Source organism: Balaenoptera borealis (genome assembly GCF_965194805.1).
Source record: "Balaenoptera borealis genome assembly, chromosome: 15".
Lineage (NCBI taxonomy): Eukaryota > Metazoa > Chordata > Mammalia > Artiodactyla > Balaenopteridae > Balaenoptera > Balaenoptera borealis.
In genome coordinates, this window is record NC_138871.1 from 9,309,988 (window position 1) to 9,336,895 (window position 26,908).

A 26,908-nucleotide genomic window follows, 5' to 3' on the forward strand; every position below is an offset into this window, starting at 1 on the left:
ACCAGGGCTCGAACCCGAGTCCCCTGCATTGGCAGGCGGATTCTTAAGCACTGCGCCACCAGGGAAGTCCCTCCCCTCATTTCTTGTACAGAAATCTTTTTAGTCTTGCTCTTTCAAAATTAGGATCACTGTCCTTGCTTATCATTGCCGGGAACAGCTTATCTTCTTGTCCTATCTTTGCATTTTTTATTTTAATTGAAGTATAATTGACAATATAGCATTATATTAGTTTCAAGTATACAGTATAATGATTTGATATGTGTATGTATTGCTATATGATCACCACAATAAGTCTAGTTAGCATATGTCACCACACATAGTTAGAAACATTTTTTTTTCTTGCAATGAGAATTTTTAAGATCTACTCTCTTAGCTACTTTCAAATCTGGAATACAGTATTATTAACTGTAGTCACCATGCTGTACATTACATTCCATGGCTTTATTTATTTTGTACTTTTTGATCCCTTTTACCCATTTCACTATCCTCCACCCCCTCCCTCTGGCAACCACCAGTCTGTTCTTTGTATCTGTGAGTTTGGTTTTCTGTTTTGTTTGTTCTGTTTTTCTTTAGATTCCACATACAAGTGAGATCATACAATATTTATGTTTCCCTGTCTGACTTAACTTCACTTAGCACAGTGCCCTCAGGGTCCATCCATGTTTTCGCAAATGGCAAGATTTCCTTCTTTTTTATGGCTGAATAATATTCGTGTGTGTGTGTGTGTGTAGAAAACGTGGCATATATATGTATATGCCACATTTTCTTTATCCATTCATCCATCAGTGGACACTTAGGTTATTTCCATATCTTGCCTATTGTACATAATGCTGCAGTGAACATGGGGATACATATATCTTTTTGAGTTAGTGTTGTTTTCTTCAGATAAACACACGGAAGTGGAATTGCTTCATCATATGATAGTTCTATTTTTAATTTTTTGAGGAACATCCTTACTGTTTTTCATAGTAGCTGCACCAATTTACATTCTCACCAGCGTGCACAGGGGTTCCCTTTTCTCCACATCCTTGCCAAAATTTGTTAATGCTTGTCTTTTTGATAATAGACATTGTAACAGGTGTGAGATGATATCTCATTTTGGTTTTGACTTGTATTTCCCTTATGATTAATAATGTTGAGCATCTTTTCGTGTACCTGTTGGTCATCTGTATATCTTCTTTGGAAAAATGTCTATTCAGATCTGCCCATTTTTTAATCAGATTGTTTATTTTGTTGATGTTGCGTTGCATGAGTTCTTCATATGTTTTGAGTATTAACCCCTTATCAGATACATGATTTGCAAATATTTTCTCCCATTCAGTAGGTTGCTTTTTCATTTTGTTGATGTTTTCCTTTGCTATGCAGACGCTTTTTAGTTTGTAGTCCCACTTGTTTATTTTTGCTTTTGCTGCCTTCACTTTTGGTGTCAGATCCAAAAAATCATTGCCAAGACTAATGTCAAAGAGGTTACTGCCTATGTTTTCTTCTAGGAGTTTTATGGTTTCAGATCTTCATTCAGGTCTTTAATCCTTTCTGAGTTAATTTTTGTGTATGATGTAATATAGTGGTCCAGTTTCATTCTTTTGCATGTAGCTGTCCAGTTTTCCCAACACCATTTATTGAAGAGACTGTCCTTTCCCCACTGTATGTTCTTGGCTCCTTTGTTGTAAATTAACTGACCATATATGCATGGGTTTATTTCTAGGCTGTCTATTCTGTTCCATTCATCTGTGATTCTGTTTTTATGCCAATGCCGTGCTGTTTTGATTAGTATAACTTTGTAAAATAGTTTGAAATCAAGAAGCATAATGCCTATTCCCCGTGCGGCCCCAGCGCCTGTGCGCTGCAGGCTTCGGGCCTCCCGGCCTGAGGGAAAGGAGCCGGGAAGATGGCGGCTGTGGTGGAAAATGTAGTGAAGCTCCTTGGGGAGCAGTATTACAAAGACGCAGTGGAGCAGTGCCACAATTACAATGCCCGCCTCTGTGCTGAGCGCAGCGTGCGCCTGCCTTTCTTGGACTCACAGACTGGAGTAGCACAGAGCAACTGTTATATCTGGATGGAAAAGCGACACCGGGGTCCAGGATTGGCCTCTGGGCAGCTGTACTCCTACCCTGCCCGGCGCTGGCGGAAAAAGCGGCGAGCCCACCCTCCTGAGGATCCAAGACTCTCTTTCCCATCTATTAAACCAGACACAGACCAGACCCTGAAGAAGGAGGGGCTGATCTCTCAGGACGGCAGTAGTTTAGAGGCTCTGTTGCGCACCGACCCCCTGGAGAAGCGAGGCGCCCCAGATCCCCGAGTTGATGATGACAGCCTGGGCGAGTTTCCTGTGACGAACAGTCGAGCACAGAAGCGGATCCTAGAACCGGATGACTTCCTGGATGACCTCGATGATGAGGACTATGAAGAAGACACTCCCAAGCGTCGAGGCAAGGGGAAGTCCAAGGGTAAAGGTGTGGGCAGTGCCCGTAAGAAGCTGGACGCTTCCATCCTGGAGGATCGAGATAAACCCTATGCCTGTGACATTTGTGGAAAACGTTACAAGAACCGACCAGGCCTCAGTTACCACTATGCCCACTCCCACTTGGCTGAGGAGGAGGGCGAGGACAAGGAAGACTCGCAGCCACCCACCCCGGTTTCCCAGAGGTCCGAGGAGCAGAAATCCAAGAAGGGTCCCGATGGATTGGCCCTGCCCAACAACTACTGTGACTTCTGCCTGGGGGACTCCAAGATCAACAAGAAGACAGGACAGCCCGAGGAGCTGGTGTCCTGTTCTGACTGTGGCCGCTCAGGGCATCCGTCCTTCCTCCAGTTCACCCCCGTGATGATGGCAGCAGTGAAGACCTACCGCTGGCAGTGCATCGAATGCAAGTGCTGCAACATCTGTGGCACCTCCGAGAACGATGACCAGCTGCTCTTCTGTGATGACTGCGATCGTGGCTACCACATGTATTGTCTCACCCCGTCTATGTCTGAGCCTCCTGAGGGAAGTTGGAGCTGCCACTTGTGTCTGGACCTGCTGAAGGAGAAAGCTTCCATCTACCAGAATCAGAACTCCTCTTGATGTGGCCACCCCCGATCCCCCATACATCTAGGACTGTTTCTCTCCTGTTTTTCATACCCACCTTCCCTTCCTAATCTCTTTCACAAGTCCAGAGAACCTCGGGGAGGTCGTGCTAACCTGCCTTTGGCAGCAGCAAGCTGAGGTGGCAGCTCTGACCGCCTCTGGCCCCAGGCCCTCAGGGAGAACGGAGCATCACACTGCCCCAAGGCATACCTGTGGGCCCAGCTTCTCACTGTTCTCCGTGAAGTGCATTCACTCTGTCTGCCTTGGGCCCCGGCCCTGGTATTCACAGTTCAAACCGTGTCCTCCGAGAAAGAGTGGGAGAGCAGCTCACTTCTCTCAGCTCTGCCTCCACTCTGGTCCCCAGGGTTTCCCCTTCCCCTGGAGGTGAGCCCGGCTGGGGCCTCCGCCAGAGCAGCTGGGAGTGAGAACTGAGCAAGCTTGCCAGAAGCTTCCGGTGCCCTCTGTGCTGCTTAGCCTCACAGCCTCCTTCCCCCAGAGTGGCTCTCTGCGGCTCTCTGTTCCTGCTACCCAGGATCCTTTGCCTGAGCCAGGATGCTCTTGGTCACCCTCCTGGCTCTATCCCATTCCCACCACCCCACGCCACGGGGAGTAGCAGCTTCACCTGATTGTTCCTTGTGCTTGCCTGGCTCACTGTCACAGGCCCTGGTCTCTAGTGACTGAAGCATTCCCCACCCTTGTTATTTCCTGTCTTCTGCCTCCCCTCCTTATTCCCTTTGGTTTTGTGGGGAGAGGGGAAGCATTAGGGGGCCAGGCCAACTGCTTGGGGGCCACAGGGAGATGTTGGATAATGTGCCTGTTTTTTAACTCGATGAAAACGCCTACCTCCAAAACCCCCTTTTTGTTCTTCCTGGACCTGGGCATTCAGCTCCTGCCCTTAACTGAATTGGGAGCCTCTGCCTCCTGCTCTGTGTATCCTGGCTCCTGGGTGGTGGGGAAGCCACATAGACGTCCCTTTCTTCCCTGGCACACTCGCTAGCAGCTGGTAAGGTCTTCGCACCCTGATTCTTCAATTTTCTGCCTGGTGACACATTAAGTAGTGGGGGGGGCGGGGACAGTCCATGCCAGGACACCCTGGAGAGTCCTTCCCCTTGGCTGTGGGCAGGCCCTAATTCACTGTCATTTTGGAGTTGAGGTGTCTTTTTTTTTTTTCCTTTCTTTCTTTAGTTCCTGTATTCTAAGCATTAGTACAAATAAACATTTTTACACAGAAGAAAAAAAAAAAGAAGCATAATGCCTCCAGCCTCGTTCTTTGTTCTCAAGATTGCTTTGGCTATTCAGGGTCTTTTATGCTTCCATATAAATTTTAGGATTGTTTGTTCTATTTCTGTGAAAAATGCCACTGGAATTTTGATAGGGATTGCATTGAATTTGTACAGTAGATTGCTTTGGGTGGTATGGACATTTTAACAATATTACTTTTTCCAGTCTGTGAGCACAAAATATCTTTCCATTTATTTGTGTCTTAGTTTCTCTCATTAATGTCTTATAGTTTTCAGTGTACATGTTTTTCACCTCCTTGGTTAAATTTAATCCTAGGTATTTTATTCTTTTTGATGCAGTTGTAAACGAGAAAGTTTTCTTGATTTCTCTATTAGTGTATAGAAATGCAGCAGATTTTTGTATATTGATTTTGTATCCTGCAACTTCACTGAATTCGTTTATCCTAATGGTTGTTTTTGGTGGAGTCTAGGGTTTGCTCTATATAATATGATGTCATCTGCAAATTGTGACAGTTTTACTTCTTTCTAATTCGGATGCCTTTCCTTTCTTTTTCTTGCCTAATCGTTCTAGCTTGGACTTCCAATACTATGCTGAATACAAGTGGTGCGAGTGGGCATCCTTGTCTTGTTCCTGATCTTAGAGGAAAAGCTTCCAGTTTTTCACTGTTGAGTACGACGTTAGCTATGGACTGAACTTTTACAACCTGCATCACTGTAGTAGTTTTTATTCTCTAGTTTCTCAAAAAAAGTTTATTTTTCTGAAAACTACCTCTAACAGTTAAAAATCTTTCCTTTCCCCTAGGTCATTTTGACCTCTTGTGGGTAGTATGGGATTCACACAGGTAATTCTTCTCAGTGTAAGCATCAGCATGTCTGAAACCTATATTTACACATCTGTGAGGTCACATTTTTGGTGAATTGTAATGGTGTAATGTGGAACCACTGATATGGAGGGCCAACTGTAAAGTTATACACAGATTTTCGACTGCATAGGGGGTTGGCACCCAACCCCGTGTTGTTCAAGGGTCAAGTGTATACACAGTATAGTAGGATATATTATTTGGGGCACAATAACATATTTTTTTAACACTACACAGTTTGAAGGCAGTATTCTAGAAGTAAATGCAGAGTTTTGTTTTGTTTTTAATTTATAAAATCAACTAGTGTTCACTGAGAAAATTTAGAAAATACAGATGTCTAAAAAAAAAAATTCATAACTCCATAAAGTTCATTATTAACCTTTTGCATATTTTCTTGTAGTATTTTTTCTGAGTAGAGATAATTTTTATATTTTCTGTTTACCTTTAACATTTTAGCAAATTATTTCCCTATGTTATTACAAATTGTTTTAAATATTTATAATTAATCCATAATATCTAATTATGTAGATAGTTTGCTTAACCACTTCCTTGTATATGCCTTTATGTTGTGTCCACTTTTTGACTATTACTGAGAGTGAATTTGTCTTTTGCTCCCCCCCCCCAACCCCGTGTGTGTGTGTGTGTGTGTATTTCTGATACAGGTTGTTAAGAAAGGGATAAGAATAAGTATAAGTCTCTTGATGCATGTCACCAGATTGGTTTCCAGAGGATTGTATCCACTTATCTTTAATATGATGGGAGGCATATTTTTCAGCCACGCACTTATTTGTACTTTTCTCATGAGGAAAGTTTGAGAGGCGTAGTTGAAATCTTTCCTTGGCTCATAGTGGGGCTGTGTCCTCCCACCTGATCCTGGTGGTGGGGTCTCTTACTTCATGCTGGAAGCATCTTTGCCCTCCCTTGCTTCTAGATCCCTACCTTGATTGACCGGATGCTCGTGTCGTCCAACACGAAGACCGGGGCTGCTGGAGCTGAGGCCTTGTCCCTCCTACTGAAGAGGCCCTGGGACCCTGCTGTGGGAGTGCTCTCTCATAACAAACCAGTAAGTTGGACTTAACTGTGGCCCATGAAATTGTTTTTAGAATCCAGTCTTAGAACTTTGGCAAGAGGATAATGGCTTGTTTAACTTGCTTTCATTAATAACGGGCTGGGTGTAGTGCTTCACGTAGTTTCCTGAGCAAATCAGCATTGGTTGGGATAAGAAGGGTACTGGGGCTCCGTGGAGGAGCACCTCTCACTCACTGGCTCTCTGGTGGGGTCTTTCTCCTTAGAGCAAACTCCCCGGCTCTCCTCTCATTCTCATTGCCCCCTCCGGGCCCTCCAGCTCCGTGTTCCCCACCTCGCGCCGCCACCGCTTCTGGCAGTCTCAGCTGTCCTGCTTAGGCAAGGTATGTACTGGGCAGGAGGAACTCCTCCTGGGGAGGATCGAGCAGACAGAAAGGAAGAGGGGGTCAAAACGGATGAACTTAAATGTGGAGCATCCCCCAAGTCTCTTTTTGTCTAGAATGCCAGTGGTGCTTATCCGAGGTTGACGGGATTTAGGTAGGTTAAGCAGACTCGAGAGGAGATTGGAAACTTAGCTCTGCTGTCATGGCTGCCACTCTCTTTCCTTAAGGTCATCCCTGTTGCCACCCATCTGCTGAACAATGGTAGTGGAGTAGGAGTTCTGCAGTGTCTGGAGCACATGATTGGGGCAGTGCGAAGCAAAGTGCTGGAGGTGAGAATGTCCCTATTTCAGTTCACTGTGGCACACCCAACATTCTGCACCAATCTGTGGCCTCCAGTCTCACTGTCTTCTTTCTCTTCCCACAAAGATTCATAGCCATTTCCCCCACAAACCCATTATCTTGATTGGCTGGAATACAGGAGCTTTGGTGGCCTGTCACGTAAGTAATCCCCGTCTTATCTGGAGGTTGTCCTTAGATAGACTGCTGCTGCTACTACTGATAGTGACTGTTGAGCGCTTTTTAATGTTCCAGAGCACTGTGCTGGATGCTTTGCCTACAGACTTTACTTTTTAACTTTATTGTGGAAAATTTTAAGCAGAAATTGAAAGGGAGGATAGACTAGTATAATAAACCCCTCGGGCCCCTCACCCAGCTTTGCCAGTGATCAGCTCATGGCCAAGCTTTTTTCATCTTACCTCTGCCTACTTTCAGTCTCCTCCAATTATTTTGAAGAAAATCTCAAATGTCGTATCATTGTGTTTATATATATATATTTCAGCATGTATCTCTGAAAAAATTTTTTTCTTTCTCCCCCTAGACATAAGTACTATTGTCCCACCTAAACAAAACAAAACAAAACAAAACAATAATTGTAGCCAGCAAAAATTTTAATAGCTCTGTAATTTGATGTTGTGTTCCTGTTCTTTCCCTTTCCAAGGCATCAAAGAACCTTTTCTTTATTATTTTACATACACTTGCATGTATATTAGTTTGTATAAGTGCCTCCGACCTGTTCAAAGCCCCAATTCTCAAGTGGATCAAGTAAGCAAAGTCTGTGCTGCTTCATGTAGTGTAAGTGACATCTAGGGGCGTGAGAGGAAGAAGGCTATCTCCCTGTACTCCCTGGTCCCAAGGATGGCAGTACCCTGTCAGCGACTGCTCTAAGAAATTTAGGGTGTCTGGGAGCTATCTATTAAGTTCAAAAGGGAGAGATTTTCTTCACTTAAGGGAAAAGAGCAACATTTGTGTTCTCCTGATTGCATTTGCTATTAGTGGAGGGAAAAGGGAGGACTCTAGCCTCGCAAATTGCCAGGATGGAAGTATTAAACTTCCCATCCTATGGTTCAGCCCTCTCCTGGGGTCCACTGAGGGCCCCAGTTGTCTAGGTGGTGGCTTCTGGTAGAACAGCACACCTTGTGTTCTTTGCTCTTACTGCTGCAACTATGGCTGGTGCACCTAGGGGTTATGTCGTGACAGCGAGGGAGGAGGTGGGACTGGCTGGTGGGTCTGGACCACCCCTGGATTCTGGGTAGGATGTAGCTGCAGTGAAGTCATTTGACCTTGAGACAAACCGTGCCATTATTTCCAGGTGTCGGTGATGGAATACGTCACTGCAGTTGTCTGCCTTGGGTTTCCTCTGCTTACCGTGGATGGCCCCAGAGGGGTAAGCGCAGGGTGTGGCTGATTTCTGGGTCACTGGCAGGTGAGAGTACGGGAGTGCGTGCCTCGCCCAAGCTGCTGTTCAGTGACTGCAGTTGCCCAGCTGACTCTCTTGAGCGTACTTGCCAGGGCAGTACTCAGTGAATATGCACTAGCTGACTGTAAAACCTGGATCTGTTTTAGGATGTGGATGATCCCCTCTTGGATATGAAGACTCCAGTCCTCTTTGTCATTGGTCAGAATTCCCTGCAGTGTCACCCTGAAGCCATGGAGGACTTCCGGGAGAAGATTCGGGCCGAGAACAGCTTGGTGGTGGTTGGGGGAGCTGATGATAATCTCAGGTGGGTAGGTTCCCCCAGAGCTGCAAGAGTGCCATGTTGGAGAGATGCTTATCAGGTAGTGATGTAATTATAGCTAACCTGGTTCAGTGAAAAGAGGGCATTAAAAAACTTTAAAAAAAATTTTTTAAACTAATTCAGATTTCTAAAAAGTTGCAAAATTAGTACCAAGAAATTCCCTATACTGTTCACCCAGATTTCCCAAATGTTAACATCTTACATAACCAAAGTGTAATTACCGAAGTCAGGACATTAACATGGATATGATACTGTTATCTAATCTACAGACTCACATTTCATCAGTTATCTCACTAATGTTCTTTTCTGGTCCAGGAACAAATCCAGATCACACATTGCTGTTGGTTGCCTGTCTCCTCAGTCTCCTTAATTTGGTACTGTTCCTTAGTCTGTCTTTGTCTTTCATGACCTCGACACTTTTGAAGACTTCCATTTTGTAGATGGTCCCTCAATTTAGGTTTTTGACATTATCTTATGATTAGGTTGAGGGTGCACATTGTTCGCAGGAATGCTATGGAGCTGATGTGCCCTCAGCGCACCCCTCAGGGGCTACGTGGCGTTGATATGCCTTATTACTGGTGATGTTAACTTTGATCAAGGAAGCATCTGCCAGGTTTCTCTACTGTAAAGTTACTGTTTTTCTCTTTGTAGCTAGTAGTCATCTTGTGGGGAGAAAATACTTTGAGATGTTGTAATTATAGTCTTGGCCATTGTGCTTTCACTGGGGTAGGCATTTCTTCACGTTTTGTTCCTTACTGAGGATGAATGTGAACATAGATTTTATTTGTGTTAAGCATCCTTTTATATATTTTGGAGTATAAACAGCCAAAGTTTGGAGAGGATTTTAAATTTATTTATTTTTAAATTTAGTTTATTTTTGGCTGCGTTGGGTCTTCGTTGCTGCACGCGGGCTTTCTCTAGTTGTGGCGAGCAGGGGCTACTCTTCATTGAGGTGCACGGGCTTCTCATTCTGGTGGCTTCTCTTGTTGCAGAGCACGGGCTCTAGGCGCGCGGGCTCAGTAGTTGTGGCGCAAGGGCTTAGTTGCTCCGCAGCATGTGAAATCTTCCTGGACCAGGGCTCAAACCCATGTCCCCTGCATTGGCAGGTGGATTCTTAACCACTGTGCCACCAGGGAAGCCCTGGAGAGGATTTTAGGAGGGCACCTTTAGTCATTGAGATGGCCATTCTTCTCTTACAAGTCTGGCTGCCTGTAGGGCCTTTAGTTATGTTTTTATGAAAGGTACTGAAAATGAGGTTGTATCCTTTACTGGTCTCCTTTTTTATATGCTCAGTCTTAGATATTAACTTCATTTGTGTGCTTTAACTGGAGAGCTTAAAGCGAATACCTATTCCCACCTCTCTTGTCAGTTTCTTACCAGAGATGCTTTGGAGAAGTCCTCCTGGCCTTTGTCATTTGACAGCTTCTTGTGGACCTAGAATCTAATCCTTTGATGCTCAAGGCAATGTTTGCTTGTAAATACATTATCTTTCTTGCTAATTCAGACATTCTTATCTATAGGAGAATAGACTGTGTGTGTTGAGTCGTGGTGAGGGAGCGGGAGAAATGGAAATAACCCTTAGTGAGAGTTACGTTGTGAGGCTGCTTATGAGCCATATTTGCATGGTGCCAAGAGCATTGGACTGAGAACTGGGAGACCTCAATTTAGTCTTGGCTTCCTTGCTAAGAAGCTTGGGTAAAATACTTAACTTCTGGGACTCTGTCCTCATCCATAAAATGAGCATTGTTACACAAGGTCAGAGGCCTACAACCAGTAAATTGGGGTCTCAGAATTTGGAGGCTCAGAATGTTGTTCTTCATCCTGTCACTTGGTGCCCTGTTTCTCTCCTGCTGAGACCCCCAGTCAGAAGCCAGGGGGCTTAAGGCTGGCTTTCAAAGAGGAGAATGCAGCCAGCTGTGGTCAGTTTCTGTCATCCCTTTAGAACTAACCTGTGGCCACCTTGCCTTCCCTCCTGCTAATCGCATTTCAGTAGCACCCAGTAATCTCAGGGTTTGGGTCTATGTTGGGGTGCCTCGAAATGAGGTCTTAGCAATCAGATAGAGTTTACCTGTGAAGCCATAGGTATAGGGCTTCTGAAGTGTACCATCCCGGGTACTTTCCATGTATTCTTTGGTTCTTTACATATGTTGTTTTGTGTCATCCCCATTAACTCCATGAGTGAGGTGTTATGGTTCCCCATTTTGCAGATGTGGAAACTGAGGTTCAGAGAGGTTGCAGACCTGCCTGAGGGCTAACATAGTCTTCCTTCTTGGGTCTAGAGAATAACCAACACAGAAGAGAAATGGTGCTGTGGAATGTTTGGAAAGTAAACATTTCCTCTTTTTTGTCTCTTAGAATAAGCAAAGCAAAAAAGAAGTCGGAAGGGTTGACTCAGAGCATGGTGGACAGATGTATTCAGGTACACAGTAGCTTTATGTGGTTTTCTCAGCTAGGCTTGCCTTTCTGTAACCTTTTAGGCTCGGTCTTGTTGGCAGCAGCCTGTTGACTAAGGAGGATGGGTATCCACTGCGGCCTCTGTTAGGCCTAAATCATAAGCAAAGAAAAGGGGGAAAAAGAGAGGGGGAAAGGAGAGTAACGATCTAAGACATGAGCAGAGCATGAGGGGAGGAAGGGTTCATTGGAGGAGTGGTAAAGCGTGACCACCCCAGAGTACTGCCTCACGGGTGCAGGGCGCAGGCTCCTGCTGGTCCTTGGCTGAGGCTGGGGTTTGTGCCAGGCTTTGTGTGGTAGGAGGGACCGGCACACTGACATCAGAGCTGAGGTGAATCGATTTTAGTCGGGACTATCGGGGAGGTTCCTGTTCTCCAGACATGGACTCAGAGGCCTTGACCCCTCTTTACACTAGGATGAGATTGTGGACTTCCTGACTGGAGTGCTCACTCGCGCGGAGGGGCACGTGGGCTCTGAGCCTCGGGATCAGGACGCTGAGAAGAAGAAGAAGCCCCGGGACGTGGCCCGCAGAGACCTGGCCTTTGAGGTCTCTGAGCGGGGCAGTCGACCTGCGTCACCAGCTGCCAAGCTACCTGCCTCACCCTCAGGCTCGGAGGTAATGCGGAAAGGGAGGGAGCGCTCTTGCTGGCGAATGGGGACTGAAGAGTTGGTTCCTGCGCTTCCTGGGGATGCCTGTTGGCCTTGGTGGGCCTGTGAGTTCCTACGAGGGGAATTCCAGGGGGACTTGATGATTGGCAGTCAATCTGGACGACATTGGCTTGGCCCTTGTCCTTCTTATTCTACTCAGGATCTCTCCAGTGTGTCCAGCAGCCCCACCTCCAGTCCCAAGACCAAAGTGACCACAGTGGCCTCTGCCCAGAAGTCCAGTCAGATCGGAAGCACTCAGCTGCTGAAGAGACATGTGCAGCGGACAGAGGCTGTGCTCACCCACAAACAAGCTCAAGGTATAGCTGCCTGGCCCGGTGGCCTCTCTTGGGTTCTGTCTTCTGCAGTTGACGCCATGTGGCAGTTGGGAAGTATTGGCATCTGCAGCTTTTTCCCGACATTTCTGTCCAGGCAAAATTAGGTTGAAATAAATACCGAGGGCTGTTTTCAAGGGTAAAATATCACAAAAGGTGGTATTAGTGTGACTATATAGTTCCACTAATTATAGCTTTGGCTTGGTGTTTGGGGAAGTTAGGCTTTATGAGCTGACTACACGTATATTGGCCTCAAATTTTTTACCAACTCTGGGCCCTGCCCAGCCTCTCCCGCAGTCAGGGAGCTCTTTGGGTCCTGCAGACAAGGGGATTGGCCGTGCTCATCAGATTCTAGGGCAACTGCACTGGTGTTGTGCCCGCCCTTTGTTTTGCCCTTGAAGAGTTAAGATTCCCACACTGGGACTTCCAGTGAAGTTTTTCAGGAGTCTCTGCAGATAGGTTTTCGATTAGGCTGGGAAACATTTGTTTGGTTGAAATTAGAGTTTGGAGAACAGTCAGCACAATGTAGGAAGCTGTGGAAAAGGCGTGTTTGGTGGGTGGGGAGGGGAGCAGCAGCGGCTCTACCCCTGGCCCACTTGGATCCAGTTGGGCAGCCCTGACGTGAGGTCTCTTGGGCATTGGTGTTTGGTGATGTATCCAGGAGCGTGTATCATCTGAGGGTCTCAGGTGCCTGGGAGGAGGCAGCAGCCAGAGCTGGCTGTCAAGTAGAGAGACGCACAGGAGACAGGAGGCTCGTCTGCTCTCTTCCCCTGTGTTTCTTTTAGTGGAGCCAAAGGATCAGGACTTAGCCCCAGGCCTCTTACGAGGTTGCCCGTGTGGTGGTGCTAACAAGGAGCAGAAGTGTGAGTGGCTCGGTGAAGGCGAAAAAGAGGCCGGGCCCCTAGGGTCCACGTGTGACCTGCATCTTCTTCAGTGGTGGCCAGAGCCAAGTTCCAAGTGGGCGTTGTCTTCTTGGGCTTTTGATGAAGAGAGAGCCAGCAGTTTGCCAATAATTAGTGGAGACTGTACGGAGTTCTAGAAGGCTGACTGGTGAGCCGGGTTCGACATGGGACCCAGAGCATCATGGAGGAGAGCCGCAGCACAGCAGCCTGGTTTCGGCAGAGCTCGTAGGTGGGGCAGCGAGAAGAGCTAATGGTTATGGGCCCTCACTGCGTGCCTCGCCCTCTTCTTGGCACTTGGCTTGCTGTTGCTCGTGGAGTGTGGGCAGTGGCCCCATGAGGCAGCACATGCCTTACCTTCAGTTCATGGATGATTCCGTGGTGCTGCTAAGGGGCAGAGTCGGGTTTCAAACCCATGCAGTAAGTCCAGAAAAAGCCCCGGTTGACCATTTTCCAGAACATTTTCATACCTTTTTCTTACTCCTTCTCTTTTTCTCCTTTCTCTGGCTGGCTGTGATTCTGTAATTCTTTCTGATTCATTCCAGCGCAGCTTGCTGCTTTTCTGACACAAAACATGCTGGTGAGGAAAGCTCTTCCTCCCGGCACCTCCTCCTGTCTCTTTGGTGAGTATTGCTCTTTCCTCACCTTTTCATTCTCTGCTCTCTGCCTCTCTCCCTTTCTCCCTTTTATTTCTTTCCCATCCCTGCCTCTCATTTGTCTCTGTTTGGTTTCCCCCTGTTCTTTTCTCTCTGCATTTTTCTATCTTCTGTTTTTTATTCTTTGCTGATCCTTTTGCTTATTACTCCATAGTCTTTGCTTTTTCCCCATTCTTTCTGTTTGCCTCTCATGGTGTTTTTCTCCTTTTGTCTCTTATTGTGGCTCTTGGCTCTGCTTCTCCTGTGTGTGCCTATAGGCCAGTGCCTGTGAGCCTGAATTTCCCTGTGTTTTTCTCCCTGCCTCTGGTTTCCTGCTTCCATCCTGGCCTCTGCAAGCACTTATCAAGCATAAACCTGTAATTCCTTTCCCTTTTTCCCTCCTTCCTATTCTGATTTTAGTCGACGCAGTCCTTCCTTTCAGCTGGTTGTGGCCTGACTGTGGTCTGGAGTAGCTCCCTGTGGCCCCATGGCATCCCCGCCACCTCCCATTTCTCGTGTGACTCCTGCCTTTCCGCCCCTGGTTGCCTGCGCTAAGAAGAAGGACTTGGGTGGGCTTCTAGGTTTAAAGAGAGGGGATCCATGAGGAAACCCGAAGGATAACTTAAGAGTCTGGGAGGCTTGGCCACGTGCAGGATGAGTCTGTGTGATGCAGTGGAGGGGGGGGAAGCCCATGTGTGAACAGGTGGCCTTTCTCTGTACTAGTACAAATGACCTGGGGACTAGCTTGTGACGTGGGCCACTGTTGCCCTGTTACCTCTGGGCAGGAACTGTAAAGTTGTCTTGGCTGAGATAACCTGCCTAGGAGTTACTGAAAGCCAGCCTGAAGTCCTGGTGATGATCCTTCCCATTGTCGCCATTCGGCAAGCAAACCCTCAACCTTGGGCTCTGAGGGCAGGGGGGGGACTCAGAGCTTGGAGGAAGTCTCCCTTGTAGGGAGGACTGGATAGCCTGCTCCTCTATTGCTTCTCCAGAAACGGTTTGCTGCCCTCCAGCTGTGTGATGTGGGGAGGGCATGACAGTTGCCACATTCTTTGAGTCTGGGAAGCCCTGCTGAGGTCCACTGTGGTGAGTCCTCTATTGTTTGATTGGCCTTTGCCAGGCAGGGTCAGGATGTCTTCTCCTTTCTTTTTGTTTCCACCAACTCAGAGCCCCTTCCTTCCAACTCCAGGGCAGGGTAAGGGAAGGGGATGGAGCCATCTTCTGAGAGGGCCAAGGTGGAGTTGCACCGTAGGTGGGCCCGAGTGAGGCAGGACTGAAGCATTGACATTCTCCTTGCACGTGTTGGGATGGTTCTTCCTGGTGTTCCCACACAGCCATGCCAGTGCTGGTACTGGCTGTCAGTATCTGTCGGGCTTTTTTGGATTGTGGAGAACTTCACCGCAGCTCCATTTCTTAGTTCCTGTTTCATCAGAACAAACGGAGGAAGCCGAGAAAGAGGATCTCCGGGTCCAGCTGAAGCGGCACCATCCCTCCAGTCCTCTTCCTGGCAGTAAGACCTCCAAGCGACCGAAGATCAAGGTGTCCCTTATCTCCCAAGGGGACACAGCTGGAGGGCCTTGTACTCCTTCCCAAGGAGGAGCTCCAGAAGGTGAGTTTCTCTTGGCCTCCTTAAATAAACACCGACAGAACCGTCCCAGGCGCACAGTATTGCCCTCTTGGTGGCTACTTGCTGTGTGGCTCAGCCTCGCCTTCAGCACAACAGGCACCCGGAGACGACAGCAAAGGTTGCACGTAGGGGGAAAGAGGGCAGCAACCTCACCTGAAGTATGATCAGGGAGGCCGAACGAGGATCCGAGGAAGCTGTGGGGTCATTCAAAGCGTCATACGTTTTGTTCTTCTTTGGTTTCAATTAAAGATAATAAAATATTCCAGAAGGTTTAGAAAGTAGAAGGAAAAAATAACCCCAACTCTTCCTATTCTAATGTAGTTATCCTTCATTTTTCATCTTCCAGTCTTTTCCATAATATCTTGGATTTAGCCTGGCCTCTGGAACCCTGAAAGGTCAGGACCAAACAGGACTGACCAGTGGCCTTGGGGTTTTCTGTTTTGCAGCCGCAGGAGGGAAGCCCATCACCATGACACTGGGGCAAGCTTCCGCAGGGGCCAAGGAGCTCACAGGGCTTCTCACCACAACCAAGTGAGTCTGTCTCCCGGTCTATCTGTTCCCTTCTTTCTCTTCACGTTTTCGCTGGTCCATTGAGTGCTTACTTAAAATTTACAAAGAGTCCTGTAGCCCTTGCTTCAAGGCCTGAAGTCTCTCCTTGAGGCCTGACTTTTTTAGAAAGACTAGAGGCTAGATTCAGAAAGTGGGATGAAGAAACCGAAGTTCTAGCCTTGTGTCCATCGCTGAAAGCCTTGCTGGGCCCCATTCTGGACCTTCGCTGTGTTGGCAGGGACCTTTAGATGATGGAGCTCTTACCTTTGTCTCCAGGTCAAGTGCTGCTGAAGGGGGAGCCTCAGCCAGCCCGGCGTCCTCAGCGGTCTCCAGCAGCACTGCTCCCAGTGCCTTGCACACACTCCAGAGCCGCCTGGTGGCCGCCTCTCCTGGCAGCTCCCTCCCAGGTACCTGGCAGCTCAGCGTGCCCGGCCTCCCAGCGAAGTCTGTTTGGGCTGCTGCTGGAGGGTGGTCCCGGGAGAGGCTTGCGGAGCTCGATCTGGAGGAGGACGCTCTGGGCCTCAGGCTCGTTGCAGAAGCTTGGCAGGGAGCTGGCATTAACTTTGAGGTAGGGGAGTTTGGGGCCTTCATATCTGCAGTGAGTAAATGTCCCAATCTGCAGGTAATGCCTCCTGTACTGCAAGGAGAAATAGCTGGTGGGAAATGTACGTACTGGTTTCATTTTGGTGTTTTTAAACACATCTGGTTGAATAACACCGGAAATGGTGCTGTACTGGGCATTAGCAAAATGAGACATTTTTCTGCCTATGCTTGTCTCCTCACTTTCTCCGCCCTCACCCTACACTGAAAGGCTAGTTGCCTGAGCCCAGCAGGGCCAAGGCACTGCAGATGCCCTGATCCTTCCAGAGGACCTTCCTCTTTGCTTTGAGGCCACTGGACTGTGTGTAAAGTGAAGTGTAAGTCAGGTGTTTGGGATTCTTTTGGCTTAAAAAGTCCTTCCTCTTCCCTGGGAAGGTGGGATAGATTTCTGAAAAGTGGGATTCATGTTCTCCTTGGTTTTCCTAAAACTGTCCAAAATTTAGGACAGGTGGTTTGGAGCAGGTTGGGGTGTGCAGAATGAATCCAAGGCAGTGTGTCAGGAATGGTACCTTTCCTCATGTGGGCGTCCAGCGTGCGTGTTTGGGGAGCCCTTCTGGCGTCTTTCTGAGAACACTGGGAATGTCCGAGGGAAAGAGCGTTGGTGTTTCAGTTGATTGTTGAGGGTGGACAGGCACAGCTGCTCGTGGGGAAGTGACTGAGCCTGTGCTGATGTCTGCTGTATCCTCTCCTAGGGGCCGCATCAGCCAGCAGCCTCCTCCAAGGCCTCAGCTTCAGCTTGCAGGATATCAGCAGCAAGACCTCTGGCCTCCCAGCAAACCCCTCTCCCGGGCCAGCCCCACAGGTGCACATCTGCCTTCCACTGGGCTGGGCAGGTGTGGGAGGAGGCCTCCTCAGCTTAGTTGGTTTTGGCAGGGACGCTGGGTCAAGGACAAATAGGCTTCTGGCTTCACGGCTGGGAACTACCAAAGGTTAAGGCTCCACCACTTACTAAGTGGCCTTGGGCAAGTTTCTTGATCTCTCTGTATCTTTTGTTTTCTTGTTTGTAAAATGAGGATAATGATAGTACCTCCCTCACAGAGCTGTTTTGAGGATTAAAGAAGGTAATATATGGAAAATACCTGGCAGAGTACCTTGCATGTGGTAGGCACTGAATACGTGGTAGCCGTTAACAGTATGGGCCCTCCACACTCGACCGTTGCTGTTGGCAACAGCTTCTGATCACCTGGGCTTGTGTGTCCCACAGGCCACCAGTGTGAAGTTGCCCACCCCCATGCAGAGCCTGGGTGCCATCACCACGGGCACCAGCACCATTGTCCGTACCATTCCTGTGGCCACCACTCTCTCCTCCTTGGGTGCCACTCCTGGTGGGAAGCCCACAGCCATCCACCAGCTGCTGACCAATGGGGGCCTCGCCAAGTTGGCAAGCAGCCTCCCTGGCCTGGCTCAGATCTCTAACCAAGCCTCAGGTGAGTCTCTCATGAGAACCGTGGGGACTCCCAGATATGGGATCTTCCCCCAAGACCTTCCCATCTCTCATGGTCCAGGTATGATGTTGAACCCAACCCCACAGGGTCCTGGCCTTGACCCTCAGGGATTCAGCTGTGTGGGTCCATCCCCCAGAGAAGTTGAGAGAACACAGGCTGTTCCTGTTGCCTTTCAGACTGACTGATAGGGCATAGATGACCCAGCTGGGGAGGAGGAAGCCGAGGCGGGAGGCTGATTGGGGGTATGTTACATGGGGAGGAAACTCTCCAGGAAAGGGAAATGGAGGCTGTGACAAAAAAGCCTACTCCTCTGTCTGTCTGTCTCTCTCAGGCTTGAAGGTCCCCACCACCATCACTCTGACACTACGTGGCCAGCCCAGCCGAATCACCACACTGAGCCCCATGGGCTCAGGAGCAGCCCCATCAGAAGAGCCCACCTCCCAGGCGCTGCCCTCCAGCTCACAGGTGAGTCTGCCCGGGAAGACCGAGGACACAGCCTCCAATATTGGGAAGCTTGGGGCCGGCTGGCCGATTGGAGGAGCTGGACTTGTAGGCAGACCAGATGCACATCCACATTCAGAGTTTGTAGCTTTGTTGTTGTTGGGTTTTTGTTTTTGTTTTTTAATTGAAGTATAGTTGATTTACAGTGTTGTGTTAGTTTCAGGTGTACAGCACAGTGATTCAGTTATAGATATTCTTTTTTGAATTCTTTTGCCTCATAGGTTGTTATAAAATACTGTGTGCAGTTCCCTGTGCTATACAGTTAGGTCCTTGTTGGTTGGAGTTCATAGCTTTGTGACCGAGCAAGTCATGGACCTCTTTGAGTCTCCTTTTCTGTAACGCTCCCTGGATTTTTGTGAGGATTAAATATGTAAATATGTTCAGTGCCTATTTAATGTTTCTGTTTTCTTCCTCTCTCCATCGTTTTCTCCTTTCATTCTTGGTTTCGTCATTCAGAGGTTGGGTAGAGGCTAATTGGCTAATACTCCTTCTTTGACCAACAACTTTCCAGCATTGTGCCATTCCAGATCTTTGCGTTCATTGCTGTCTTTTCAGGGCACAGTTAGGTTTTTAGAGCTCTTACCCGGGAAATAAGTCACCATTGATTTCTCTTAGCTGATCTAATTTCCATTATGACCTTTTCAAGTAAAATGTTTCTAATCTTAAATGGTGATCTGAGAGCCACCCAAAGATCAGAGGTTAAAGAAAAAAATAGTTTGAGTCCAGTAGTGCATGTCCTTTCCTTCAGTGTCCACTTTTCAGCTGAGGCCGCCTGCACGGGGCCCGGTGCTGTGCAGGCCGCCCTGACTGAGGGCCTGGCCCTGTCCCCTCACTCCCACCACACCAGCCCTGCCCGGGAGCTGGGCACCTGTCCCTTCCCAGCTGTTTCAGGAGCTCTTCTGCCTCTTCCTCTGTAGGGGAAGATACTGCACAGAGGTGGTTCCCTGGCAATCATGGGGATCATAGCTACCGTTCCCTGCCTTTGTGCAGAGAGGCGGAGGTGTTTCTATTTACTTTATCCCCTATTTTTTAAATTACAAAAGCAATCACTTATTTTAAATAACGCAAACATTACAGAAATAATATAATTTAGAAAATGAAAATTTCCCATGATACCACTCCCAGAGATGATATCCCCTTGTTGGTAGCTTGATATGCATTCTTCTAGATTCTTCTTTCTATACAAAGTACTTTATTTTATTTTATTTTTTTGACAAATATTGGATCACAGAGTATGGCTGTTTCGTAACTAGCCTTTTTTTATAAAACATGTTTCCCTGTTCATTACATAGAGACCTATCTATTGCTTGTCAGTAGCTGCCTAATATTTCACTGGGTGGATGTACAAAAATGTATTTCATCAGCTCCCGTTAGAGGGTTGGGTTATATTTTGGTTTTTGATATCGTAAATAATGGTACAGCGAATACTCTTGTTCGTGATTTTTGTGTACCTCTGGGAGATTTCTACAGGTTAGAGACCAGTAAGTGGAGGGTCTGTGCATCTAACATCTGGCTAGCTGCTGACTAATTGCCCTTCAAAAGGTTTGCTCATTCACAATTCAAGCCACAGTGATGAGAGTATCTCTTTTCCTATGCCTTTGTCAGTTGTGGAAATCAGTATTTTTTATTTTATTAATTTGATAGGTGAAAAATGAAATTGTTTTAATGTGTATTTTCTTGATTACTTATGAGGTTGTGTGTCTTCTTTTATGAATTGTTTGTCATATCCTGTATCTGTTTTAATTCATAGCAGCTTTATATATGCAGGTGTTAATCCTTTATTTATTATACAAATTGCGTATATTTTATTCCAGTTAATTGCTTATATTTTTTTTCCTCTCTGTTGAAGTATTAAGTGCTTGTCTTTTAATTTTTGTTTCTGGATCTTTTATCAAACAGGCATTAAAAATTTTTATGTAGTTAAATCTTCAAATTCTTCCCTTTATGACTCCAAAGTTTTGTGTCTTAAGAAAGCTCTTCCCATTGCAAGAATATAATCTTATTGTGTTTTTTTAAATTTTTATTTTTAAAACTGTGGTAAAATTTACTTACATACAATTTACCATTTTACCCTTTTCTCGGCTAACAGTTCAGTGGCATTAAATGTATTCACATTGTTGTGCAGCCATCACCACCATGCACCTCCAGAACTTTCCCATCATCCCATACTGAAACTCTGTTTTTGTGTTTTCTTATATTGCTTTTGTTCATCTGCTTACACCTTTAGTTGTTCAGTCCACTTGGAATTTACTTTTTTATGCTAAGTGAGGTAAGGATCTAACTTTATTGATGAGTCCATTCATCCTTCCTCTATTCATTTGAAATCAGCTGCTCTCACATTCTAGATTACTGTACACACAGGGCCTGTTCTGTACCCTTGACCTGTCTGTTTGTACACAAGCTTATTATTGTTTGATAATGCAGGTTCTCAAGTTAAGGAAGTATATCAATTATGTTTCTAGTTTGCTAAGATAATCTTTATTCTCTTCCTTTCTCTTGATAATGGGTTTTAAATTTTGTTCATTGCCCTTTTGGAATCAAATGAGCTGAATGAGTATAAACATTTCCTTTTAATCAGCTAAAATGATGCATTACTTTCAAAGATTTCCTAATATCGAACTGTCTAAATTCCAGATTCAGTACTTGTTCAGTATGTCCTATTCTGTTTGTTTTGCATATACCTAAATTTATTGTGCATGTATAGGAAACAAAACTCCATCAAAGGAGAACAAAACAAAAAAAGAAAGAAGCTAAGTGCTTCAGAGGAAAAAAGCATGTCTAGTCTTGATTTGCTTTTATTTTACTTAGGATTTTGACCTCTATGTTTATTAGTAAGATTAGCCTATAGTCGTCTTCCTCTCCACCCTTGCTTTTTTGTGTGTATCCTTTCCTTGTCCAGTTGTAGAAAAGAGATAATTCTATCCTTATAGAATGAGATGGGAAACATTTTTTTTCTCATATTCCAAAACATTTATATAGCACAGAAATTATCAGTTTCTTGATGGTTTGACGGAAATGACCTATAAAGCTATTTGGGCCTATTTTCAGGCAGTCTTATCCTTTGCTGGTGCCACATTTGAGGCACAGCTAGAACACAGATCCCCACCATGAGTTTCTTCCTCCTCTCTTCTTAGGTGGTCCTCTTCAGCTTGCTCTGGCCTGGGGGAGCTAGTTAGAGTTGAGAAGAGTAGAGGTCATTGAGAATCCTTTTCCATGGCTAAATTGAAGTACAGAATAAAGATCAAAATCTGACTTCTACCTGATGGTATTAACTTGAGAGCTCAGTTTTTATCTCAGTAAAATGGGTGTATAAAATTAGTAGGAGGGTTCTAGTGGTGATTGTTTTCTTTTAGACAAAGGAGGTGTTATTAGATTAAGACTTGCTGACTCAAAAGCGTCTAACAGTTACCTCAGTGTTCAGACTACCAGACAATGTGATATCAGGGAAAGCATAGGCCCTCTGTCTTCAGCTAGCTGTGTGATCCTGGGCAAATCACCTGACTTCTCTGGGCATTTTCTCATCTAGTCTAGTGAGGAGGTTGGCATAAGTCAGTGATTGTTGTGGTGGTGGGATAGTAGGGGCTGTCTCAGAGTGTCCTCAGTTGCTGGGAATATACATTTTTAAAGGTTGAGAAACAAACCACCCATTTTTGATGTTTATAAGACACCAGGAAATTTGAACACTGACTGGATAATTGTTGATATTAAGGAATTGTTAACCTTTTTAATGTGTGATAATGGTTGTAAGTTTGAAAAATAACCTTTTTTAAATTTTTGGGTTATATACTGTAATATTTATGGAGAGAATGAATTTAAAATGAAAAACAGTTGTAAACACTGGCTAGACTTCTCTAAGGTCTTTGCAAGCACTTAATTATGTGTTTTGTTTCTGGCGGTGATGAATATTTACCGTGTGTTTCCTTTACGGAACTGGACCATTATGTACAGCCTAGGCTGAGAAGCTGCAGGAGGAAGGGGAGAGACAGAGACTGTGTTGTGCCCTGCCGCGGGCTCCTGGGGATGGACTCCTTGACTGTGATCACAAGGTTTTTCTCCTCTCTGGCCACACAGTGCCCTTGTCAGGCTGGCAGGCAGCCTCTAGCTGCTCCTGAAGCAGCCCCGGGCGAGCGGGCTCACTCTGGAGACCTCCTGGTCAGGATGGAGTGCTCACCTGTGCACAGCCCACCTTTGGGCAGCGTGAACAGATGGGAGGCGGATTCTTTCCAGTTTTGATTGTCAAACCCTGCTCTCCTGTGTCCTTCTTCCCCCCTTTATTGTATCCTCAGAGACCTCTTAGGAGTTTTCCAAAGGTGAAATCTAGAGAGGTGGGGAAAACCTTTGTGAAGAAAGGCCAACTCTCTCTACCTTGCTTGCTTCCTTCTTCCTAAGCTGCAGGGCTCAACAATTCATGGCATCTTCCACAGCACTTAAAAAATGGACAAGACCAGAAACAATGATATTGTCAGTACAGTCATGGAAAACTTCACTTCAACTCTATCACCCTTAACGATTCACCTATTTCCTTTTTCCTGCATTCTTTTCTTGTTCTTATACGTAATAATAAGAGCTAGTGTTTGTGGTGGAACACAGACTGTAGGTGCTTTATGCAGATTGTCTCATTTAATCTCACAACAACCCTGGGGAGGAGGTGCTGTCTTCTCTGTCTCACAGAGGGGGGAAAGGAGACTCGGAGAATGTAAGTCACTTGCCCTAAAAAGTAGTAGAGGTGGGTCTCTACCTCCAGAGTCCATGTTCTATTCATCACTTGGCTGCTAGAACACATATCCTTGTGCATCCAGCTTTTTCCCTATTGAGCATCATTTCTTCGGGATAAATTCTCAGGAGTGGGATATTGGGTCAGAGGGTCTGTATGTGTTAACCTGGCAAACTTCTGACCCTTGTTCCCTACCTCTCCTGCCACAGCGCCTGCCTCCAGCGCCCTGAAGATGCCATGCGATATGTCCTCCTTTACCAGGTTGGTGACGGCTCCTGCACGGTGAGGCCTGGCACGTGTGCTGTCCTGCTGAGCTGTACACTTGTCTGAAGACCTCTTTAAGACAGTCATTTTTGCCTCTCTGCCAACTGTCTTCAGGGTTGGGCCTCTGGGTCTTATGTAACCATTAGACAAGGTGATATGGCGCTGGCAAGGGGGGCCTTGTCCTTTAGCATCTGCAGATCTGGTTCCCAGAATCTCCAGGTCCTCAGCAGATCTGGCCGTGTATGGATTGGAGGCACTTCTTCCCCAGCATTAGCTGTAACTTGACCCAAGTAGCAGTGTTGGACTGCTCACTGCATTTTAATAAAGGAGCTCCTCTTCGAAGTCTGTACTGCCCCGTGCCAAGTTGGGAGGAGACGTCCATGTGGTCTGGGGCTGCAGGAGTTGGGACTGAGAGCCCTATGCTGAGGACCGGGATCATCCTGGCCCCCTGGCCAGTGGTTCAGTGCCAGAAGGGCTTGTTTTGTACATCACTGTTGCCTTCACCAAGCAGCCATGGGAGAGTGCTCCCCGTGCAGCTCCCTCCTTAGGAGCCACATTGGATACTGAGTACCTGCTGAGACCTGGGAGCTCCTCATTTCAAACCTACGATAGGGCACAGAGAACTGGGCTGTCATCTTTCAGTCCCTTTGGCCACCTATACATGTTGGGACCAGCAGTCGCCAGGAGGTGAAAGCTGGCTTCTTTCTTTTTTCCATCATGCTTTGGGCAGTTCATGTATCCAGAAAGCCTGCAGGTCCAGAAAGGCTGAAGAAGAGGAAGGGAACAGCAGATGAAGTGGCTTGAAGGACATGTCAGTGGTGAAAACGATTTGGGCTTGAGGCTTTGCATCTGGTACCTAAGGAGCTGTTGATTCAACTGGAGATGAGGAGAATTTGCCAAGCCAGAGGAGAGAAACCCCAGCCCCTGAAATTTCTGTCTCCAGTGCTTGGAAGTGGAACAGGGATAACTGCTAAGTTAACATCTTGGCCGTCCCGTGAAGCTCAGGCATCAGGATGACGAAGGCCATGCTTCAGTGTTTCTGTTTCAGCTCTGTGCAACTTTTTGTCTTCTTGCTTAGAAGTGGGAAAATTACTGGTATTGACTCTGCTGTGCAGGGCTCTTGGTACCAGCCTGAGCCCTGGAGGTGGAGGTCCCTGGAGAAGTGATCACTGAAGATGGAGCTCTGAGCCCCTCCTTACCTCCTCACAATATTTGTGTGCAAAAGTATTTTAGATTTGGCTGACAAGCTATCCTCCAGAGCAGGCTCCTTTCCCTTCCCTACTCTAGAACGTTTCCAGCCAAGGCGATAAATAAGGCAACCCAGATATAACTCTTCAGTATCTGTACTGAAGGCAGGGAGGGCCCACAGCGTGCCATGGCTGGACTTGAGGTCCACGGTCCTGACCCGTAGTGCATCGTATATCCAAACCAGGCCACCTGCATTCAATCCAGGAGCCTCATCTCTAGTATGAGTGGCAGCCAGGAGGGAGTACACAGCGTGCAGGAGTCTCAGACAAGGCAGTTTGGGGTGGTACAGGCAGGGCCAGGGGAGTGTATATGATAGGAGTGGAGTGGGCAGATTATACACCATACCCTTCCTCCCCGACCTCCTGCAGAGCTGGTCTCAGCAGTGATTCACACAGAATTAGGCTGCGTCCCTGTACTAGCTGGCAGGTAACTGCTTTCTGAAATTCAGGAGGCATTTAGTAAGTTTGAGGAAGATACGAAATCTGAAAGAGACATCCAGTGTCAGGGGTTTAATAACTTTACAGGTAGGATAGTAACACACCAATAGGAATTGAGGACAGTGAAACTGTGAGAGTATATGAAGCTTTAGGAATCATTCAGGACAGAGGTTCCTGAACAACCCATTCATGACTTAGAGTGCCGTCTAGACAGCACTGGAGGGGCTGCTCCTGAAAGATGCTGGCCCCGTGTGTGCTGGGGCCAAAGGAGAAACTAACGCATCATCCTGCGTTTGCGTAAATCCTAGTATGCTTCCCATGGATGATTTCCTGAGGCTTGGGTTGTACACCTTAAAGAATGCCAAAACGAGAAGGGAAGTTGTAAGAACATTGATTCTTCTGCACCGTGGATGGACAGGCTAAAGGAGGAAGTGGCTGAAGTCTGTACAGTCATGTTCCCCAATTCCATACTTCTCCAGCCACACTTCTTGAGGCGTAAAAGGAAGCTTTCCCCTGCCCTACCATGTAGCAAACCTGGAGTCCATAACCTCAGAAGGTGATACTACTGGCCGAAAGTGTAGAAGGATGAAGAGGGCTTTAGTTGATTTCTTGGATGACAGATGCATGTTGATGCCCTATGGAAGATGTCCTTGTTTTGAGAAGAGGTCACTGATGGAGGAAGACCTGTCTGTCCTTGGCTCTACCACTAGAACAATCTTGGGCTGGATGGGTTATAGAGCTGAGCTGCTGTGATGGTTCTGTTCTTCCATTAGCCAAAACAATAAAAAACAAAAACAAATTTGGATTGCCTCAATGTATTTTTAGTTGACTTCTTATGTTTATTCTGGTAACCACCCAATTGAGTGGCACAGAAAATAAAAGCTAAAATATTGTGGTAATTCCAGTGATCATCTTACTGTTGCCTGGAGCCATGAGGTGGGTACTGTAATTCCCTTTAAGGTAATTCACTTGTAAGGTGAGGAAACTGAGGCACAGAGAAGTCACACAGCAGGAAGTGGCAGAAGCAGGACTGAACCCAGGCAATCTGATACCAGTGTCTGTTTGTCTATTCTGCACTGTGCTGGGGTTCTGAGATGGGAGACCAGAAGTGGAGATGAGCACAGGAGGTGAGGAGATGGTGGCTTGCCCTTCAGGTGACCCCTTTCAGTTTACCTCCGACCAAGCCTAGAGTGATTATTGCTGCCCTGGTGGGCTCTTGGCTATGCCTGAGTCAGTAGGTGGGGTCCCTCACCTTTGGTCTTGAGAGATTGAAATCCCTATACCTCTACGCCCTCCAATAAATAAATAATGACTTAGAGATGAATGAATGAATGAATGAATGAATTCCAACCTCCACATTATTTGTAAACTTGTATCCAAAAAGACCTTCCTTCTTATCCTTAAATTCCAGGTCTCTGCATTAAGCATTGGAACCCTCTATGGGTGGAAACTATAGTTCTGATATACTGGTTGGAGGGTCTAGTATGCATGAGCTCTTCTTGTTTCCATCCTTAATAGAGACCTGATCTTTCCCTCACTTTCAACTCTGGTCTCACTGATTTGGGTGGGTCAGATGAAGTGAGAGATGAGGATCAGATTGTTTAAATGATAGGTGTCTTAAACTTTAGCAGTATAGGGACAGGGCCATAGCAAATTACGATGCAGAAGAAATTTGGTTACCTTTTTAATCTTCCTCTCTACAGTATATGTTTTAGTCAGGGTTGATGGTTGCAAGAAGCAGAAACTATTCACCACCCATATTAGTTCTAAAAGGGAATATTCTCTCCATTGACATTTTCTCTGACAGGCAGCCTGACAGTTTCTGCTTCTTGCCGCATGACGTCAACTGACTTGGAATGGCCAGGGACCAGTTTTGATCTTGTTTTCACAGGATTTTTTTCATCCC

General features: G+C 46.6%; 2 protein-coding genes and 1 pseudogene across 18 annotated transcripts in view; 2 read left to right on the forward strand and 1 right to left on the reverse strand.

The window, feature by feature from the left end:
* Positions 1-26,908, reverse strand: part of FER1L5 (fer-1 like family member 5) — a 341,943-nt gene that overhangs the window by 81,392 nt on the left and 233,643 nt on the right. The window lies entirely within an intron of this gene.
* KANSL3 (KAT8 regulatory NSL complex subunit 3) overlaps positions 1-26,908 on the forward strand; it is a 72,164-nt gene that overhangs the window by 17,859 nt on the left and 27,397 nt on the right. For 3 of the 16 annotated variants that reach the window (XM_082357095.1, XM_082357101.1, XM_082357097.1), the window contains 16 exons: positions 6,100-6,231; positions 6,461-6,577; positions 6,805-6,906; positions 7,004-7,075; positions 8,226-8,300; positions 8,480-8,637; positions 11,008-11,071; positions 11,519-11,719; positions 11,912-12,068; positions 13,528-13,605; positions 15,035-15,226; positions 15,691-15,775; positions 16,070-16,200; positions 17,086-17,195; positions 17,598-17,820; positions 18,170-18,303. In XM_082357095.1, coding sequence (XP_082213221.1) covers positions 6,100-6,231; positions 6,461-6,577; positions 6,805-6,906; positions 7,004-7,075; positions 8,226-8,300; positions 8,480-8,637; positions 11,008-11,071; positions 11,519-11,719; positions 11,912-12,068; positions 13,528-13,605; positions 15,035-15,226; positions 15,691-15,775; positions 16,070-16,200; positions 17,086-17,195; positions 17,598-17,820; positions 18,170-18,303 — 2,031 coding nt within the window. Of the gene's footprint in view, positions 1-6,099; positions 6,232-6,460; positions 6,578-6,804; positions 6,907-7,003; positions 7,076-8,225; positions 8,301-8,479; positions 8,638-11,007; positions 11,072-11,518; positions 11,720-11,911; positions 12,069-13,527; positions 13,606-15,034; positions 15,227-15,690; positions 15,776-16,069; positions 16,201-16,604; positions 16,711-17,085; positions 17,196-17,597; positions 17,821-18,169; positions 18,304-23,262; positions 25,802-26,908 lie in introns of those variants that run through there. The other 13 variants (XM_082357106.1, XM_082357104.1, XM_082357107.1 and 10 more) reach the window with 13 other exon arrangements.
* On the forward strand, positions 749-4,313 carry LOC309611993 (zinc finger protein ubi-d4 pseudogene; annotated as a pseudogene). Its single transcript has one exon. The product of its transcript is annotated as a zinc finger protein ubi-d4 pseudogene (transcript).